The sequence below is a fragment of the Acipenser ruthenus genome, chromosome 26, assembly GCF_902713425.1.
Source record: "Acipenser ruthenus chromosome 26, fAciRut3.2 maternal haplotype, whole genome shotgun sequence".
Taxonomy (NCBI): domain Eukaryota; kingdom Metazoa; phylum Chordata; class Actinopteri; order Acipenseriformes; family Acipenseridae; genus Acipenser; species Acipenser ruthenus.
The window spans coordinates 7,720,751-7,739,178 of NC_081214.1; the positions used below are offsets into that span (position 1 = coordinate 7,720,751).

At 44.1% G+C, this 18,428-nt stretch overlaps 1 protein-coding gene across 6 annotated transcripts in view; it reads right to left on the reverse strand.

Moving 5' to 3' along the window:
• The window catches only part of LOC117430557 (protein CASP-like), a 171,568-nt gene extending 168,012 nt beyond the window's left edge, over positions 1 to 3,556 (reverse strand). For 4 of the 6 annotated variants that reach the window (XM_059000861.1, XM_059000860.1, XM_059000862.1 and 1 more), the window contains exon 1: positions 3,035 to 3,556. In XM_059000861.1, the coding sequence (XP_058856844.1) occupies positions 3,035 to 3,097 (63 nt within the window). In that variant the 5' untranslated portion in view covers positions 3,098 to 3,556. The remainder of the gene's footprint in view (positions 1 to 3,034) is intronic. The other 2 variants (XM_059000864.1, XM_059000863.1) reach the window with 2 other exon arrangements.
• Positions 3,557 to 18,428: the final 14,872 nt, after the last annotated feature.

Consider the following 18,428-nt stretch of genomic DNA (forward strand, 5'->3'; position numbering starts at 1 on the left):
CGTCAACCCACAAAACAAACCTGGCCGTCAACCCACAAAACAAACCTGGCCGTCAACCCACAAAACAAGGCTCAAAAACAGGATTAGCAGTCCTTGCAATTTCTGTTAAGGCTGTGTTCTATTAAACTTTTAAGCCTTTTAAACCATAAAACAACCATTTACACTACAAATTATCAATAAAAAGTACACAGATTATATTTTACTAACGGATTTCGTTTTTTTACACACAGGACTAAAAGTACAAAAAAGTATCAAGATACTACAAATGAAACTGAAAACAATAAAATCTATAAAGTATGTTTTCAGTAGAAACATTTAACATGCAGTATTGTTTAGGATTTTTCATTTACATATTTTAAAGAGGCTTGGATAATTATAGTTCTTAAATCAGAGAGAGAAACAAACGTATGTAAGCTTAAATAATTACTTTGGGGGGGGGGCAGGGGGGGGGGGGGGAGAATTGCTGATTTAAATGATGTGCATTATCAGCTTTAAACTAAAACAGATTTTTAGATTTACAGATATCAAATGTTGTGTCCCACCCAGCAAAACTTGAAAGTTCCTACACTTTTCTGTTCCTCTTAAGACACCACAAGAAAACAAGCAAAGATATATCAACTTCAATGACTCCAAACATGAATAAGATATCAATCTAACCCTTAGCAAAACAGGCCTCAAAGGCAAGCTTGTGTGTCTCAAGTCTGCCCTCCCCCTCCATGCACAGCACACATTTTAAAACTCAACCTCAATGCAAAAGGGTAGAGCACCATATCGGTTACAGGAGGAACACGCAAATCCCCCAAGCAATCCGAGGGCAAGGCAATAGAAAAATGAATCAGGCCTGCCAGGTTTTACTGTGGTGATGGACACCTGGTCATCTCATTTAAAAAACAAGCCAGCTGCCTTTGCCCCGATACAGCGAATCAAACGTCAAAAACCAACAAGAACCAATGGATCACCCAGTTTCAAAAGGCTGAAGCAGATTACAGGAAACTGTTTAAGTCTCGACTGATAAATAGTTCAGAAATTCAGGCGTCAGCTAGTTTAATGCACTGTACTAAATACAGCACAGATGTACATGAACAGATTGGTCAAACACAGAACATCATTTCATTGGAATAAACAATAACCCAACATTTTTAAAATCCCCCATATTGCGGCGGCAAGGCTTGTCGGGGGGGGGGGGGGGTTCAAATGTTCAAGTTCATAACCTCTTCGCTGCCAAGACAAGGACTGCCGCGGTTAAGAGAAATAAATGTTAGTACCGTTTGTAAAGCACAGGCATGTAACATAACAAAACACAAGGACACTGGAATGTTAAACTAAAATAATGTTAATGTAGGGAAAAAAGTTATTCTGTGCACACGTACAAAATAATTGCTCTAACACATATTGCCACATTCCCCCATTTAAACAACAACAAAACTAAAAAAAAACACAGATAGCGTTCGCGTACAACCAACCTTTGGCATTCTAACAAACTAGTAAATGAGGTAAATAAATCAACCAACATTGATATATATATATATATATATATATATCGCAATAAAACATCACAGTTTCATCCAACATGATAAGGAAGCTTTTTACTTCTAAGAAAGAGGGGGATAAACTCCTCAAGGTCGACGCGCTGGGATGGTTAATTAAATATTTAAAAGCATAAACACAAAATCAAAATTAAAATGCGTTAGTTAGTTAGTTAGTTTCCGCCTCGGGTTTAACTCCCACATACGAGTACATTTTAATCTTTCAGCAACTACTTATTCAAACCCAGGCACAAGTGTTTGAATAAAGTAATGTAGATAACAGTTGAACTCAAGTCACTTTAAAATATATTTACATCAGAGGGTCGCCCCTTATGTTCATTACACTATTTCCTGAACACTAACATTCCAGATGCAAAAATACAAATAAAACAGTATTTATTGTAAGGCACAAAAATGAAAGCAAAACCAAATACAAAAGCCAAGCTTCGCGATCTGTCAACTAAAGAACACAATATACATCGGAAGCCTTTCTTACACATTCATGCACTCGTGTCGACCACTGTACTTTTAGAGTGTACTGTAAACAGAAAAATAAAAAGAGAAAATACAACACGTCAGTCCAAGACGAAAAGAAACTCCATACAGTCATGAAAAAAAAGAAACAAATATATTTATTGATCCACAATGCAAGACACAATTTTAAAAAAATGTACATATTTAGGATATTTCTTTTATTTTTAAATAAGCAAATGTTTTCAACATTTAAATTTAAAAAAAAGAAACAGTGCCGTATTTAAAAACGCGAGTATACTGTACTTCGTTCTATTTCAAAACAAAGCCATGGTTAAAGTAAAAACATAAATAAACACACGAGATTTGTTTAAAAAAATATTAAACAAATAGCAATAAACATAACTTGTTTAATACAAAACACTCCGCGGGACTTTCAGAAACAAAAACAACATTCTTTAGATTAAAAATAATTAAGACATCGCAAAACGAAAACGAAAACAAAAACTTAAAATTTAAACTTTTTAAAATTCCACTGCACGCTTCGCAAATCAAATAATATTTTGTGTATTATAATAAAAATAACAAGTCCCAACTCTCTCTGATGTTGCTTCAGATGCCACAGCGCCACCCGTGAAAGCAAAAAACAACAAACGCACTTCAATTTTTACAAAATAATTCAACCAAATCATACAAAATCGCTCAAAAACATCAAGCCTAGACTGCAAAGTTGCTAAAGCGACAATAAAGTGTTGTTTAGTGGGTGTTTGGGTCGGCTTTTGCCCTCGGTTTGTCAAGGTAGCCGTTTCCCCGCGGCGGCGCCGGGGCGCCATGATGGTTTGATCGATGGGAATTGAACAAAGAGGATCAATTTCCGATCAGCGAGAAAGCCGCTTTAATCAATGGGAGAAAAGGCTCCGAAAGCTGCCCCAAACACCGGCAAAACGGGGCTCCAGAGAGGGGCTAGGACCCGAAAAGCGCTCCCCTCCCGCCGGCCTTCAAGAAAGTAAAGCAACTAAGGGGGAAAAAAGGCTGACCTGCAGCTGCTGTAAATCAAACCGCTTCCAATATTGAAACATCGATCCCGCATTGGCCGCCATCTTGAGACATATTGAGACGGAGTGAGAGGCTGATAGAGAGAGAGCGAGGGGCTGGAGTTCAGGAGAAAGGAGGGGGAGCGCACATAAAACCCGGAGCGGATTAATCGAACACTGCCTTCGCTTATTGAACAGGGACACGGAATGGAGTTATTGAACAGGAACCTGCGTTATTGAACAGGGCCACGGAACAGAGTATTGAACGGGGTCTGGCACATTTTTAAACCAGTAAAATGCGGAATGGAATTTTAAACAGTGGGCACCGACTGAGAAGCAAAACAGTGTTGTTATTGAACTATAATTTAGACTGAGTTTATTTTAAACCAATAAAGAAAATAACTGTGATCCTGGTTCTGTTGAAAAAGAAAACAATGCAACTTTTTTTTCTAGCTGTAGTGTTATGTTACCGGTAAAATAAATAAGAAGAAGAAGAAGAATTCCCATTCTGAATTGGAAAGATACACGTAACATGCATTAAGTACATATTGTTAATTGATTTTTTTTTATATATTTTTGTAGTTCGTTTGTTTGTTCTTTTTTATTAACAAGTAAAAACACGTTGGTAGTTTTTAGACGGGACTACGTGGTTGTTTATATGCTGGTCTGCAGTTATTGAACCTGAACAATAACCGAAGTTATTGAATTAAGACGCCACGGGTTAGATTTGAATATGCTGGAAAATGTGCATTGTTTGGAAAGTGAGATTGCCCAATTCGCATTGATTTACACTCCATAACTTTCATTTTTGAATACATGCGTAATTCACGTTGAGAGGCTGAAAGTTTTTATTCTGTAGTGTTGGAGTGAAGTCCGTATTGATAGCAGCGACAGTGTGGCTGAGCTTCACGAACCGCCCCACGAGCGGGTCTCAGCTCGCCCTGAAGGGACCACCCTTGCAGGGGACGAGGGAGCAGCGTTTTGCGTCCAAACATGTTAAGCAATGATGCAATGCAGAAAGGGACTGTCGCTTATTTAATGTGCCACCGCTCTTTTGTTGATATGTAATTAACCTGTATGATTATAACTGTATGATTTTAAAACGGCAGAAATCAACTTGAACCCCCAGCCAAAGGACACACACGATGTAAACACCAAATGACACGTCAGCACTGAGTGCAATTCAGTTATGACCACATGTAAAGCTGAATAGAATTGCAGGTGAGTCTATGTCTACAGTCTTCATTAATAATACCTGTAATATCATTTCCAGACATGTGGCATGACATGCTTGGCTTTACTGTTGAGTTATCTGCTGGTTACAGGCTACTGTGATGTCATACTGTCGAAGAATACAAATGTCCTCACCGTTATGACATCACAATCCGTAGTCTGACAGTACCCAGCTTTTGCGACTTTGAATTTGATCTTCCAATCACATTTTACCTGAGCATTTCTACAATACCCTGCCCTTTCAAACATAATCTATATAACCATTCATTAGGACGAGTAAACAGAATGCATCACGAGGCTCAGCGATCCGACTTTATAGCTAAGTCGTGGCTCTGCCACGCACACAAACATAAGAAAAGTTACAAACTAGAGGAGGAAACTGGGCTCATCAATGCTCATTCGGTACCGAGCAGCTGATTGATCCCAGTCCAGTCCTCTCTTAAGGGGTCCCAGTTACTGAGGAGCAACAGCGTGGCATGGCAACCCATTCCATACACCCACCACTCTCTGTGTAGCGAAACCTTATCTAGTTTGCTTGGTGTTGAGTATTTTTAATAGAGTAAGCCACGGCTGAATGTAGAATACCAAAGATTTAAGATTCAAGATTCCACTGCTGTCTTAATAAAAATGTAAAGTTCGCTACGTCTGCAGCCGCTCAGGTTTGAATGAACAAGGCAAGGTGTTTAACTGACACGCTCCTCCTCTACCCTGGCATTCACATCCTGTTACCATGGCGCTGCCTGCCTGCAGCAATGGACAGCCTTAGGTCATGCTCTATATAAACGTGTTATACTGGTCTAAAAACAAACAGCAGCATTTTGGGGCATGTTTTATTTGACTGGGATAACAAATGTTAGTGGTCAGTACAAATATAGCTGCCCTATCACTCAGTATTAAACATCCCATTTAATGAAACACATTTGTCTTAGTAACCTAGTTATTACCAGTTAATATAAAAGTGTTATAACTTGCGTCACTATTGTTGAGTTCCACAGTGAAGTGATGATCAGCTTGTTGCAAAGTGAAGGAAAAAGATGTGCTAGAAAAGTTTTATTTCTCATTAGCACAGCAGCTTCTGAATCTTATGAGATAGGCAAGGCCATCGGAAGCTAAGAAAATGTTTATGCAAAACCTAAAAAAGAAACCGCATTAAAGCCTTATTCATAGAACTTTGTGTTTTAGAACTAGTTTGGTAACAAAATTACTTTCCATTCGTTCTTTAATCAGTGATCTGCAAAACAAATTGAAAGTCAATAGAAATTCAGATGCACAATAACATTTCTGGACAGGGCCCTAGAATCCATTCTCCTGCCATTTTAACTTTGGTAACATGCAGCTCTATTTGACATTCCTATACTTGCACCAATGCATGTTCTTTACTGTGAAACGCCACTGAAGGTACAGCAATACAGAGCAGCCCCCAAGTTGGTCCCCTTCTGCTGGACAGAGAGAGCTGTATGGTAGTACTGTCCAGAGGAACGTTTTGTTAACCCCGCTGGCTAGGTGCCCGGTGAGCTCAGAGCAGACTCCTGGGTGTAAAAATGCAATTGGCTTGGACTGCAGGATGCCACTGTGGCAGTTTTCTGTTGTGGGGAGTAGCTGCAGTCACGGATGATAATTGGAGATTCCAAATTGGGGAGAAAAAATGAATAACTGGGAACATTAAAGTGAAAATCCTTAATAGCAGCGCTCCAGGTAGGCTGTGCACTGGGGGTTTTACGCTTTGAAGAGATATGATTTTTAAATTGAATGTGTAAAGAATACGCATAGCAATTTCTCAGTGGTCAATTGTGAATACACTGCATGCTGTAGCTGGAGAATGATCACACACATGGCAGGACAGCTCACTGTAGCTGGCTGGGCAATTGCCAGAGACACATCTTAGCCCACCTCAACCTAACCTACCAATTTACATATCTGTCAGCTGACTTTTTAGCAGGTAAATCTAAATAAGAAATAAACTATTCTGTGTTCAGTCAGAGGCAGGATGCTTTATATTGCTATAGCAAGGTGATCAATAAGGAATACAACATCCTCATTTTGTTATTTGCATTAGTGGAGTATCAATTTAAAAAAAAAAAAATGGAACGATATAGTATGTGCATGCAGGCCTTTTGTTAAGTATATTCCATCTGCAGTGTTGGAATCCTCTTTTTTATTTTGTTTGTGGGCAATAAAGCAAATAAGAATAATTGCTGTTTTTATTGCAAGACCAAGTTTTTGTACAGTAGTTCAAAGTAACACTACAGTTCAAATGCAAGGCATGCATACCCCATAAGTTAGCATTAAAGTATGTACATGATTTATTGGAAGGACTCATGACTTCAAGGTAATGATGCATTTTATTCACCCAAAATACATTTTACTCACATAGTGTCTAAATTGGAGAGTACATTACTCAGTGACCCAAAACCTTATCTGGAGTGCTGCTCAGAAGTGTTATACATGATATAAAGCTATGCGTGTTTTAGGGGAAAATATCTAAACCCCAAAGTGATCCTCATCCTACAGTTCAAGTGTTCCTTAACTCCCCTCCAGCCAGACTCTCAGAAAAGGACTGGAGATGTTTAAATCGCAGAGAGAAAAATCAATACCAAAGATGAGTAAAGAAGAGTTTGGAGTCACCCGCTCACATTTATTTAGCTGTGAAGAGGCTTTCAGAGTCATTGATGTATCTGCACTGTCAAACACAGAGCCTTCACCCAACTAAAGTAGGCAATTTCATCTCAATTTGTAAAAACAAACGAAAGAAACATTATAGAAAGATGACACAACTGTATAGGGGTAAACTTATTTTTGGGAAATAGAAATGTTGAACAATTTTTATTTAGATTAATCACTGATGTGCTTTAAAGGGGATTAGGTACCAGGTCACAGCATCTTTAAAAGGGATTAGGTACCAGGTCACAGCATCTTTGAAAGGGACTAGGTACCAGGTCACAGCATCTTTAAAAGGGACTAGGTACCAGGTCACAGCATCTTTAAAAGGGACTAGGTACCAGGTCACAGCATCTTTAAAAGGGACTAGGTACCAGGTCACAGCATCTTTAAAAGGGACTAGGTACCAGGTCACAGCATCTTTAAAAGGGACTAGGTACCAGGTCACAGCATCTTTAAAAGGGACTAGGTACCAGGTCACAGCATCTTTAAAAGGGACTAGGTACCAGGTCACAGCATCTTTAAAAGGGACTAGGTACCAGGTCACAGCATCTTTAAAAGGGACTAGGTACCAGGTCACAGCATCTTTAAAAGGGATTAGGTACCAGGTCACAGCTGAGTTCAGGAGCTGCTCTCTCGTTCTAGTTGCCTGCCATAGACATTCACAACGTAGACTGGATCAACCTGTGTCTTTCTTAGGAAGAGCCAGTGCCATCTAGGGACCAGCTAATTTGGATCAAGTTTCCTTTTGTATCGCTGGCAAATATACATAGCTGTGCAGCCGATGGTGCTGACTAATATAAAGACACATTGATAGCCTGTCTATGACAGCAGCTAGAACTGAAGAGCAGCTCCTCAGCTCAGGTATCAGCACCTGGATACAGACAATGTGAAAAGTAATAAACAGTAAAGAAAAAGAAAAATGAAATGGAATTTGAAACGACTCTGTTATGAAACTGCAGCAATAGCAAACAGGAGACAGCACCAGACATTAGCAAACACGTGTGCTATAATGAAGCAACAATAACCAAACCACAACCACCACCAAAACAAGCAGCCCCGGCCTCCCCTTGGACAACAAATGCATTGTAACAACAGCAGACCACCCAAGGACCCGCAAATCGACACTCCCCATGGCGCTTTGCTATGCTAGCCCAGCCAAGGCACTCTCCCCATGGGCAGACAGGCCATCCAGAGAGGGCGCAGTTAGGGTTGATCTCTCAGTTCCAATGCTTTCACTGACACACAAGGCCTATTTTACTGTACACATCCTACACGTTTCAGGTCTATTTTTATAACTAAATTTACCATGCTAAACAGGGCTAAGATAAAACCTAAATTATAGCTCTGCCATTGTTATTTACAAAGGAATTTTGGTGCCTTAAACTAAACTCTATACCAGACTTAATTAAACAAATACACCAATCAAATACACTTTGTTCCCCGGCTTTGACAAATATTATAGAAGGCTTTCTTTGAAAGTAGTGCCATCTACTGGTCATATTTAGAATCGCTATTGATTTCTAGTTAGCCCAACTGAAGCCTCCTATAACTATAACAAACCCTTTTTATAGCATGTGGTCCAATAAACACCCCATTAGACGAAAATAATAATAATAATAATAATAATAATAATAATAATAATAATAATAATAAAAACAGGTATAAAGTGGGTATAGGTTGGTTTGTTACCTGTTTTATTAAAACATACCAAATACCATTATAATCTTGTGCAGTTATTAATGCTGACATTTCTTTAAAAAGCATCAGTTATTTGTATCCCAGTTATTGGTTGGTTAGTTATCTGTTACTTTTTAAACCCCTCTATAAGGATTGTGGTGCCACGACTGAAACGGAACCCTAGTTGTCGTTAGTTGTATTGCTGAAATGCTCCCAGCAAGCTAGCCGTGAAATGCATTGGAGCCAAACATTTTACCACAAAGCCAGCTACCAGTAAGTGATATAAATAGAAAAATATCAAGTGTAAGTCTTCCTGCGGTACACCAGGTGGAGTAGCCTCCTGTTCACTGTGACATTGAAAAGCTAACATAGATTAAGAACTAAACTCAAGGTAACTGCTGCTCAGCATTGATTTCGTTCCCAGAAACCCACCTGAAAAAATAGGTGACTTGCCTATATCTTTTAGATGAGTGCTAACACAGGTTTTCAGATGACTTTCTTACCTCCCATTAGCGCTAGCAGAATCATCACTGCCCCCTTTGTTCTGTTCAAAATCTCTTAGTTTATTGCTTGTATTTCATTCTTGAATATGTCAGTATCTCATAGACAACGCCATACATGCAAAGTTCCCTGTGCTGTAGTTCAAACCCTCCAATGGTTGAGCAGCAATCAGACCATGTGACCTACAGCACAGGTACTAGCATGTAGCAGAGTTTACCTGTGTTTGAAATATTTATTCTACGCTTTGGTTAACAAAATCTCTGTTTGTAAGCCATGCTTTCGGTTAGCGTTACACTTGCTTTGTCACCCGGAGGGTGAAAATGTCCCCATCCCTTTAACAGCTTCTTTCCTGTCATCAACCAGCTGACAAGCTTTCAGCCAGTAACATGACCCAGAAGCGTGTGACCTAGGAAAAGGGAACAGATATCCTGAGAAACTGAGAGCTTTCTTTAACCTGAAGATGTAGTACCAGAGATCATGTTTTGACATGAAAACACATGCGTGCTTGTGGCAAAGTGCCCCGCCCCTGTGTGCATTTGTGTGTTCTGTGTTGTGTATATGCGTGCGTATGTTAATGTTGGTGTATAGTCATTGGTACACGGGATATAAACGGGTCTGTGTTTCACATATTTAAAAAGTGTAGATTTGTATTTAGGCACGAGGAGAGCACAAATCACTTCACATGCTGGTTAAATATAATATGCGAGCACGGGGTTGCACAGAATTAATTCACGTGCTGGGATTCAAGTGAATAATTAATTAGTAATTGAATCCCAGCACAACAGTATAAATAGGCACATTTTTAGTCAGTCGGGGTTGGGTGTTCGGAAGAGGAGAACGGGTGAGAGAGAGGAGAGTTAAAATAAGTAAAATCGTAAACATAAAGTGTTTGTTCTCACCGTGTCTGTTTGTCTGTCCGTGCACCGTTTGTTTAGTGTCAGTCGTTTTGTCTGTCTGTTTATTTTGGCGTCAAGTGCCGTGTCCTGTTTTGTATTCCGTTGTTCAAACCTTTTATTTGTTAATAAACGCTGAGTGCAGCCATTGCACTCAGCTCATCACAACCACCGTCTCTTTGTTTGAATTCCTGTCTGGTCTGACACCACCCACTCTGGCCGTCTTTGTGACACGTGGTGTCATCGTGGGATAGCCGTGTGGAGTAGTGGTTAGGGCTCTGGACTCTTGACCGGAGGGTTGTGGGTTCAATCCCCAGTGGGGACACTGCTGTTGTACCCTTGAGCAAGGTACTTTACCTAGATTGCTCCAGTAAAAACCCAACTGTATAAATGGGTAATTGTATGTAAAAATAATGTGATATCTGTATAAAGTGAAATAATGTATAATCTTGTAACAATTGTAAGTCGCCCTGGATAAGGGCGTCTGCTAAGAAAGAAATAAATAAATAAAAAAAAAAAAAAAAAAATAGCCGCGCCTCCAAGCGTCAGACCAGGAGGGGTCTGGAAAAAAAAAAAAAAAAAAAAAAAGGTCAATGGCAGAAGACGCCATCAAACTGCGGGGCTGGTTCCTAGAAAATGCTGGGCTGGAGGCCCAGTCTCTGCCCATAATCGTCCGGGCCCTGTGGATGATGGACAGTGAGAGATGGGAGGCCTATCAGGAGGAACACACCCCAAACACCTTGGAGGAAGGTGTGGAGTTTCTCCTCAGCTACCTGGAGGCAACGATAAAAGGAACAGCAGCCCAGGTAGCAGGCCCACCAGCAGAGGGTGAATGCCTGCTGTCCCCATCTCCACCAGCAGAGGGTGAGTACCTGCTGTCCCCATCTCCACCAGCAGAGGGTGAATGCCTGCTGGTTTTGCCTCCACAGCCCAAATGGGAGGAGCCTGAGCGTCCACAGCCCAAATGGGAGGAGCCTGAGCGTCCACAGCCCAAGCGGGAGGAGCCTGAGCGTCCACAGCCCAAGCGGGAGGAGCCTGAACGTCCTACGCCTGAGTGGGAGGAGCCCGAACATCCTACGCCTGAGTGGGAGGAGCCCGAACGTCCTACGCCTGAGTGGGAGGAGCCCGAACGTCCTACGCCTGAGTGGGAGGAGCCCGAACGTCCTACGCCTGAGTGGGGGGAGCCCGAACGTCCACAGCCCAAGAGGGGGGAGTCGGTGCGTCCACAGCCCAAAAGGGAGGAGTCGGTGCGTCCACAGCCCAAAAGGGAGGAGTCGGTGCGTCCACAGCCCAAAGGGAGGCAAGTCGGGGTTTCCACAGCCCTGGGACCCAAGCCACCAGCAGAGGGAAAATGCCTGCTGGTTCAGCCCCAAGAGCCGGAAGGGGAGGGGTTACAGGCTCAACCCCCTGAAAATTTTTGGGGGGGAGAAGGGCAGGATGCTGGTGTCCCCCAGCAGCCTCTCGCTATGCTGCTGAAGGCAGCACGGCGCGCACATGCCCAGCCGCCACAGCAGAGGGAGCCAGCACCGCCAGGAGCAGAGGAGCAGGAGCTGCCTCTGCCTCCGCCACCACCACCGCAAGGAGCAGAGGAGCAGGAGCTGCCTCTGCCTCCGCCACCACCACCGCAAGGAGCAGAGGAGCAGGAGCTGCCTCTGCCTCCGCCACCACCACCGCCAGGAGCAGAGGAGCTGGAGCTGCCTCTGCCTCCACCACCGCCAGGAGCAGAGGAGCTGGAGCTGCCTCTGCCTCCACCACCGCCAGGAGCAGAGGAGCTGGAGCTGCCTCTGCCTCCGCCACCGCCTGGAGCAGAGGAGCTGGAGCTGCCTCTGCTGCCCGTACCTCCGCAGGGAGTACGGTGGCCGGAGCCCCAGAAAGGGGAGCTGCCGGCCACGAAGAAGGGGAATGAGGTCTGGAGACCACTTTCCCCAGCAGCAGTTTCGCTGCAGGAGTTCTTGTGGCCGGAGCCCCACAGGAGGGAGCTGCCGGCTATGAAGAAGGGGGAGGTCGGGGGACCACCTGCCCCCGCAGCTTTTTCGCTGCAGGACGGGACCAGCATGCTGTCAGCCGTGCCACTACCGGCAGGGGAGCTGACAGCATGTCCAGCCATGGGCCCACTAAAGCCTCCCTTCCCAGCCCGAGACTTTGGCCGGGACTGCTGGGTATTTAAGGGGGGAGGTGGCCGTTGAGGCCATGTGTGCTGCGCACAAGGGGGGGTATATGTGGCAAAGTGCCCCGCCCCTGTGTGCATTTGTGTGTTCTGTGTTGTGTATATGCGTGCGTATGTTAATGTTGGTGTATAGTCATTGGTACACGGGATATAAACGGGTCTGTGTTTCACGTATATTTAAAAAGTGTAGATTTGTATTTAGGCACGAGGAGAGCACAAATCACTTCACATGCTGGTTAAATATAATATGCGAGCACGGGGTTGCACAGAATTAATTCACGTGCTGGGATTCAAGTGAATAATTAATTAGTAATTGAATCCCAGCACAACAGTATAAATAGGCACATTTTTAGTCAGTCGGGGTTGGGTGTTCGGAAGAGGAGAACGGGTGAGAGAGAGGAGAGTTAAAATAAGTAAAATCGTAAACATAAAGTGTTTGTTCTCACCGTGTCTGTTTGTCTGTCCGTGCACCGTTTGTTTAGTGTCAGTCGTTTTGTCTGTCTGTTTATTTTGGCGTCAAGTGCCGTGTCCTGTTTTGTATTCCGTTGTTCAAACCTTTTATTTGTTAATAAACGCTGAGTGCAGCCATTGCACTCAGCTCATCACAACCACCGTCTCTTTGTTTGAATTCCTGTCTGGTCTGACACCACCCACTCTGGCCGTCTTTGTGACAGTGCTATAATGTCTTTATTTCAAAACTGCACATTTCAGATCTATGTAGCTGATGGAAGTGCAAAACCTGATGTATTTTGCTACCGCTACCATCTGTCAGTTGTGGTGTTATACTGTGGACACCTGACTGCTTGGCGCTAGTCTGGTAATCCCATAAAACTCATTTTCCTCAGGCCCTGCCACAGCTAGCAGGTTATTTTGAGAACGGGGTGGGTGGGTGGGAGGGGATTGATGGGGGCTGACTCCTGTTAACTGGCTGTCATCAAGCTTGTTAAGCAGACCTCTGGGGAGCAGGAGATGAAACAATGACTAACCCGGCTGCCTGGTGACATTCTTCAGGGCTGGGAGTCTGGGCCCTGGGGATCCAAGTTCAAGTCCAGTTCCACATGCTACTGAGCAATGCATGTTAAAGTGCAGTCCAGTTTCTGTGTGAAACACACCAGCAATGTTAGAAAACGATCCCTAGCTATCCATCTTGAGATTAAACTCCAACAAAGTACTTTGTGTTTTGGCAGTCGCATCACAGAAGCAGCTTTCTTCTGAAGTAAAATGATTAGATAAAAAGTTTAAAATGTGTAAAAAACAGACACATAAGTTGCATTCCATCTTACCCACTGATTCCTCATTTTTTAAGATCCCTGTTTTAAAAACAGGGACCCTTACTATTATTTATTTCTTAGCAGATGCCCTTATCCAGGGCAACTTAAAATTGTTACTAGATATCACATTATTTTTATATACAATTACATTATTTTTTTACATACAATTACCCGTTTATACAGTTACTGGAGCAATCTCAGTACAGTACCTTGCTCAAGGGAACAGCAGCAGTGTCCCCCACTAGGGATTGAACCCACGACCCTCCAGTCAAGAGTCCAGAGCCCTAACCACTACTCCACACTGCTGCCCACACTCATGCACTCCTTGCGTCTGTCTGTGCGTCACATTCTACATGGTGAACATGATAACTGCCTTAATTTAGCACCAATCCTCACCAAACTTTCACCATACACTCATAACCCCCTATAGACATTTTAGATTGAATATTATTTGTTTATTTAGCAGACGCCTTTATCCAAGGCGACTTACAGAGACAAGGGTGTGTGAACTATGCATCAGCTACAGAGTCACTTACAATTACGTCTCACCCAAAAGACAGAGCACAAGGAGGTTAAGTGACTTGCTCAGGGTCACACAATGAGTCAGTGGCTGAGGTGGGAATATGGCTATAATCCGATACAATTGTGAGGGGGTGTGGAAGCGAGTCCAGGGTTCCATGCATGTTGGGTTGAGTTTGTGAATGCCAGCCTGTTGTTCAGAAGGTAATGTGATCCCTGGACCGACTCCAGGGTCTCTATTGTTTCTAGAAGACCTGCTACACATCGAACATGGGCAAGAGCTCCCGCACGAGCACAATGCCAGCCTGCCAGACAGACAGACAGACAGGCAGACAGACAGCCAGCCAGACAGAGAGACAGGGGAGCAGCTAGCCAGACAGACAGACAGGCAGACAGACAGACAGACAGGCAGACAGACAGTCAGACAGACAGAGAGACAGACAGACAGGCAGGCAGACAGACAGACAGACAGACAGACAGACAGCCAGCCAGACAGACAGGGGAGCAGCTAGCCAGACAGACAGACAGACAGACAGACAGACAGACAGACAGGCAGGCAGACAGACAGACAGACAGACAGACAGCCAGCCAGACAGACAGGGGAGCAGCTAGCCAGACAGACAGACAGACAGACAGACAGACAGACAGGCAGACAGACAGTCAGACAGATGGCCAGACAGACAGAGAGACAGACAGGCAGACAGACAGACAGGGGAGCAGCTAGCCAGACAGACAGACAAACACGGGAGCAGCCAGACAGACAGACAGACAGACAGAGTTCCCTTCACACACTGTCATCACTTACCTCTGTCCCATTACAGCAATGGACTGTGAATTACCAGGGAGACTAAGAGAGCACGGTCAAGCACAGGCTAGCAGAGTTCTGCAAATCCATGTAGAAGAGGGTAGACTTACTAATCTGAATCAGTGGGACAGGATCCAGTTCAGATTTCTAATCGACACCAACATTAATGTCTAGTCTTTGGTTAATACAGTCTAAAATGATTTGTTTGTAACTTTTTTTTTTTAAGTTACTTTCCAGTGAACTTCCTATGTCCTGTTTGAAGTACTATTCACTTTGATCAGTGTGGCTGGAGGCTAGTGAGGTATGTATTTAGGATTTGAAGATTAGACTCGTTAAACAAGCAGGGCACTGATGAAGACACTGGCTGTCTCCTTCATATTTTCATTGCGGATTGTGAAGTCATGGATGACATAGTGTACCAACAATACAATAAAAGAGTATTTACACATTACGCAAAACCACTGTACAAAACAACATCCCTCTGCACACAGTGCAGTACAAAACAACATCCCTCTGCACACAGTGCAGTACAAAACAACATCCCTCTGCACACAGTGCTGTACAAAACAACATCCCTCTGCACACAGTGCAGTACAAAACAACATCCCTCTGCACACAGTGCAGTACAAAACAACATCCCTCTGCACACAGTGCTGTACAAAACAACCCCCCTCTGCACACAGTGCTGTACAAAACAACATCCCTCTGCACACAGTGCAGTACAAAACAACATCCCTCTGCACACAGTGCAGTACAAAACAACATCCCTCTGCACACAGTGCATTACAAAACAACCCCCCTCTGCACACAGTGCTGTACAAAACAACATCCCTCTGCACACAGTGCTGTACAAAACAACATCCCTCTGCACACAGTGCAGTACAAAACAACATCCCTCTGCACACAGTGCTGTACAAAACAACATCCCTCTGCACACAGTGCAGTACAAAACAACATCCCTCTGCACACAGTGCTGTACAAAACAACATCCCTCTGCACACAGTGCAGTACAAAACAAAACAACCCCCCTCTGCACACAGTGCTGTACAAAACAACATCCCTCTGCACACAGTGCTGTACAAAACAACATCCCTCTGCACACAGTGCAGTACAAAACAAAACAACCCCCCTCTGCACACAGTGCTGTACAAAACAACATCCCTCTGCACACAGTGCAGTACAAAACAACATCCCTCTGCACACAGTGCAGTACAAAACAAAACAACATCCCTCTGCACACAGTGCTGTACAAAACAACCCCCCTCTGCACACAGTGCAGTACAAAACAACATCCCTCTGCACACAGTGCTGTACAAAACAACATCCCTCTGCACACAGTGCTGTACAAAACAACCCCCCTCTGCACACAGTGCTGTACAAAACAACCCCCCTCTGCACACAGTGCTGTAGAAAACAACCCCCCTCTGCACACAGTGCAGTACAAAACAACATCCCTCTGCACACAGTGCTGTACAAAACAACATCCCTCTGCACACAGTGCAGTACAAAACAACATCCCTCTGCACACAGTGCTGTACAAAACAACCCCCCTCTGCACACAGTGCAGTACAAAACAACATCCCTCTGCACACAGTGCTGTACAAAACAACATCCCTCTGCACACAGTGCAGTACAAAACAACATCCCTCTGCACACAGTGCAGTACAAAACAACATCCCTCTGCACACAGTGCTGTACAAAACAACATCCCTCTGCACACAGTGCTGTACAAAACAACATCCCTCTGCACACAGTGCAGTACAAAACAAAACAACCCCCCTCTGCACACAGTGCTGTACAAAACAACATCCCTCTGCACACAGTGCAGTACAAAACAACATCCCTCTGCACACAGTGCTGTACAAAACAACATCCCTCTGCACACAGTGCTGTACAAAACAACATCCCTCTGCACACAGTGCAGTACAAAACAAAACAACCCCCCTCTGCACACAGTGCTGTACAAAACAACATCCCTCTGCACACAGTGCAGTACAAAACAACATCCCTCTGCACACAGTGCAGTACAAAACAAAACAACATCCCTCTGCACACAGTGCTGTACAAAACAACCCCCCTCTGCACACAGTGCAGTACAAAACAACATCCCTCTGCACACAGTGCTGTACAAAACAACATCCCTCTGCACACAGTGCAGTACAAAACAACATCCCTCTGCACACAGTGCTGTACAAAACAACATCCCTCTGCACACAGTGCTGTACAAAACAACATCCCTCTGCACACAGTGCTGTACAAAACAACCCCCCTCTGCACACAGTGCTGTACAAAACAACATCCCTCTGCACACAGTGCTGTACAAAACAACATCCCTCTGCACACAGTGCAGTACAAAACAAAACAACCCCCCTCTGCACACAGTGCTGTACAAAACAACCCCCCTCTGCACACAGTGCTGTACAAAACAACATCCCTCTGCACACAGTGCTGTACAAAACAACATCCCTCTGCACACAGTGCAGTACAAAACAACATCCCTCTGCACACAGTGCTGTACAAAACAAAACAACCCCCCTCTGCACACAGTGCTGTACAAAACAACATCCCTCTGCACACAGTGCAGTACAAAACAACATCCCTCTGCACACAGTGCTGTACAAAACAACCCCCCTCTGCACACAGTGCAGTACAAAACAACCCCCCTCTGCACACAGTGCTGTACAAAACAACATCCCTCTGCACACAGTGCTGTACAAAACAACATCCCTCTGCACACAGTGCAGTACAAAACAACATCCCTCTGCACACAGTGCAGTACAAAACAACATCCCTCTGCACACAGTGCAGTACAAAACAACATCCCTCTGCACACAGTGCAGTACAAAACAACATCCCTCTGCACACAGTGCTGTACAAAACAACATCCCTCTGCACACAGTGCAGTAGAAAACAACATCCCTCTGCACACAGTGCTGTACAAAACAACATCCCTCTGCACACAGTGCTGTACAAAACAACATCCCTCTGCACACAGTGCAGTACAAAACAACATCCCTCTGCACACAGTGCTGTACAAAACAACATCCCTCTGCACACAGTGCAGTACAAAACAACATCCCTCTGCACACAGTGCAGTACAAAACAACATCCCTCTGCACACAGTGCTGTACAAAACAACATCCCTCTGCACACAGTGCTGTACAAAACAACCCCCCTCTGCACACAGTGCAGTACAAAACAACATCCCTCTGCACACAGTGCAGTACAAAACAACATCCCTCTGCACACAGTGCTGTACAAAACAACATCCCTCTGCACACAGTGCAGTACAAAACAACATCCCTCTGCACACAGTGCAGTACAAAACAACATCCCTCTGCACACAGTGCAGTACAAAACAACATCCCTCTGCACACAGTGCTGTACAAAACAACATCCCTCTGCACACAGTGCAGTACAAAACAACATCCCTCTGCACACAGTGCTGTACAAAACAACATCCCTCTGCACACAGTGCTGTACAAAACAACATCCCTCTGCACACAGTGCTGTACAAAACAACATCCCTCTGCACACAGTGCTGTACAAAACAACATCCCTCTGCACACAGTGCTGTACAAAACAACATCCCTCTGCACACAGTGCAGTACAAAACAACCCCCCTCTGCACACAGTGCTGTAGAAAACAACCCCCCTCTGCACACAGTGC